This window comes from Lipotes vexillifer, unplaced genomic scaffold, assembly GCF_000442215.2.
Source record: "Lipotes vexillifer unplaced genomic scaffold, Lipotes_vexillifer_v1.1 scaffold1192, whole genome shotgun sequence".
Classification (NCBI taxonomy): domain Eukaryota; kingdom Metazoa; phylum Chordata; class Mammalia; order Artiodactyla; family Lipotidae; genus Lipotes; species Lipotes vexillifer.
Genome location: NW_006778701.1, coordinates 1,422,573 through 1,425,943, shown reverse-complemented (window position 1 = coordinate 1,425,943; position 3,371 = coordinate 1,422,573). Strand labels below are relative to the sequence as shown.

The 3,371-nt window shown below is 40.5% G+C and overlaps 1 protein-coding gene across 1 annotated transcript; it reads right to left on the bottom strand.

Moving 5' to 3' along the window:
* Positions 1–1,866: 1,866 nt before the first annotated feature.
* LOC103081664 (potassium voltage-gated channel subfamily D member 2) lies at positions 1,867–3,028 on the bottom strand. The gene has a single exon (XM_007451755.1). It carries the CDS (start codon positions 2,984–2,986, stop codon positions 1,868–1,870), a length of 1,119 nt encoding a protein of 372 aa, XP_007451817.1. The 5' UTR covers positions 2,987–3,028; the 3' UTR covers position 1,867.
* Between the last annotated feature and the right edge of the window lie 343 nt (positions 3,029–3,371).

The following is a 3,371-nucleotide window of genomic DNA, read 5'->3' as shown; positions in this document are numbered from 1 at the left end:
ATTAGCATCTCATCAACATTCATTATAATAATGCTTAAATTCAATCAGAGGGCATATAGTATTAAAATGACTTACTGATACTTCATGAAAAACACTGTCACAGACACCTAATTTTTAAAAATATCTTTCCTTTTAATCCTTCTTCCTTCATTTCCTCTTAACATAGAGTCCTCTGTTTTATTCATAGGTACTTCTAATTTGAAGTCCTGATAGTGATTTATACTATCCAACTGTCCTTAATAAAGACTTCAAATGACATAAAGACAACAAGACACAAACCTCTTGGTTACAACTAAGCACCTGCACTGCTAAGGTATTCTGCATCTTCTTCAAAATGTGTCACAAAATTACCAACAGGATAAAAGGGAAATATAAGCAGTAGGTTATAGAATTTTCACTGATTCATTTTTGAAAATTCACTAGTAGGCCTTCAAAAATATGTGAGACTAAATCAAAATCATAAGTCATTATATTTTACTTTAACATAATTTCTTGACTTAGCCCCAAATTCTTCACATATAAAATATTCCATTAGTTAGCCATAGGACAACATGAGAATTCTGTTCAACACAATATGTCTAATAAAATTAAGTTGACTTTAACCACATTGTCATTTAAAGAAGGCAATTAAATTAGGCTGAAACACAAAATTTAAAAAGCAGCCTTGGGAATAACTTTTTCTCTTACAGCCATTACCAAATCCTATTGAACTGATTAACCATGCAAGAAAAGCAGCATAAAGCTGAAGAAAGGGCACTAACATCACTACATGGCTTATCCAAGAACTCATAAAAGTAAAAGGCTCTTACCATTTTATTTTACTATATACTCTAATATATAAATGCTGCTACTTTTCTGCAGTTTAACATTATTAGTAATGTCGTATCTTTCTTCAATCATCTAAAAATATTAATTCTAGCTTAAATTTTATTTTAAAGAACAATATTAATTCAGAATATGTCCCTTTGGTGGCAAAACACGATTACCACCAAATAAAATAATGAAGAAAAGAATTCTAAAAGGAAATTGGGGCCCAAAATTCTCTAATGCAACCAGCCCTTGGTGACCATCAATCTCATCAGATACTGCTCTGCCCTCTATGTGTATTTAATGAATATGGGCCCATTGCCTGATGGGATCTATGTTTCTTAAAAAAAGTGTGGTAAGAGTCATTTGCTTCTTTATTTGAAACTATGAATGTAGAAACTTAAATATGTTGCAAATATCATTCCACTGCATTTTGTAGAGTTGATCAGTTTCAGCCCTGATATTCTAAAACACTGCATAACTTATCAGCCAAAATGAAAATGCATATATATGAATATGTGCATACATATTACAAAATCCTTTGATAATATCTATAATCTATGTCTTAAAATGCTGTAAAATGAGAATTATGGTTCTTAAAGGGAAAACGCATGCCAGAAGTATTCACATGAAAATAATACTTCAAATATACATGGAAACTTTTCAGTTCAATACACTGAAGCACTTTCTAGGCATTTCAATATACAGTGTGTATTTTCATACCTTTACTTGGACACAAATTTTGTGTTTTTCATTGTCATTCTATTTTTATGTCTTCATACATATAATATTGATGATCTTTATATTCAGAAATTCCTAAATTTCTTTCTGTATCACTTTCAGGCATCAATACTCAACACTGGCCAGCAACTTCCTAAATACTTCAATCACTATATCATACTTATAGATCAAAAGAGTTCTTCAAAACCATTTAGATAATATTTTCCGGAACCCATTTAAGAAAGAGAAAGATTATTTGCTCTTAATAAGTATATAACTTAAATGGGTGCACAACCACCACATACATATTCCACCTCCATCCCATTTCCCTTGATGGCACCTACCCTAGTGTTGTCATGGTGACGATGGTGTACCAGAAGGCAGCAGGGATGCTGGTGAACTTGCTAGCGGAAGACCCCTTCTCTGCGTAGAACATAACCGTAGCGAAGATGATGATAGCCATGGTGAGCGAGAAGAGCAAGAAGCCCAATTCAGAGGCACAACTCTTCAGTGTGTACCCCAGGATGCGCAGGCCTTGAGAGTGGCGGGAAAACTTAAAGATCCGGAAGACCCGGAAGACGCGGAGTGTGACAAAGGCTCCACTGACATCCTCATTGTCTGTCATCACCAGCCCAATGTAATAAGGCAGGATGGCCACCACATCGATGATACTCATGACGCTACGCACAAAACGGTAACGACTAGGAGCTGCTGCCAGGCGAAGCAAGTACTCAACGGTGAAGATCATGACACAGGCTGTATCCAAGCAAAAGAAGGCCACGGCGTACCGCTCCCCACAGGGCAGTTCTTTAATGTGACCTGGGCTAGACCCACAGGGCACTGTTTCTACCACATTAGCGATGACTGAGACGGCAATGAAGAAGCCGGTAACATAGTAGAACACCAGGGCCATTGTGCTGGTGTGAGGGTTCTCAAAAGCCCGCCAGACCCTCTGCCGAGCCGTCATAGTGGGCAGCGCGCTCTCTCCGGTGTTGTCGGTATCAACATCGTCCTGAAGACGCTCCGCGTTCTCTCGCCGGCGATCCTTGTACTCCTCGTAACAGCAGTCGCCAATAATTTCTGGGATGAGGCCAAAGAAGGCTAATTCTTCATCATAAGCGGAGATGCACTCATGGCGAGGGTAGTGGAGTTTCCCAGTGCGGTAGAAATTCAGGATGTGGCGGAAGATGTCTGGGTCACGGTCAAAAAAATACTGTTGAGTCTCTGGATGGTAGAAAAAGTCCCTCTCCGAACTGCCCAGCAGAGTGTCTGGGTACCGTTCCAGGGTGTCCTGCCATGTCTGGAAACGAGTGCCACTCACATTCAGCACAATTAGAGCATCCTGAGTCCTTTTCCTCTCCTGCCTTGGGGGAGCTGGCATGGGCCCCGAGGCCACAGGCATCCACCCAATGGCCGCTGCCCTTGCAAAGGGCAGCCACGCTGCTACCCCCGCCGCCATGGTTCCTTCAAGTGCAGGCCAGAAGGGCAATCAAATCTCTACAATGGGTCACTTAAAGTAGCCACAATCACCCACTTCCTCCCGTCAAACAAATGCTACTGAGAAATGTGGTCCAGAGGTATCAGCCTTATTCCAAGGCAGAGCTCCTGGTGAAGTCACAGTTCTCAGAAGGGCAAGTTTCCCTCAAAGATAGGTATTTGGAGTAACGGGGGGAAAATACAATGTCCTAACAATCACACCCAACAAAACCTAATCAAACCTCTTGCTGCAGTAGAACCAGGCGAGCCCCGGCACAAATAAGTACACAGGTGACTTTAGATGCCGCAATTTCTTGAAACAGGTGTCTTTGATTTCTCCCTTAACACAGTCTGGACTGTGTGTCGTG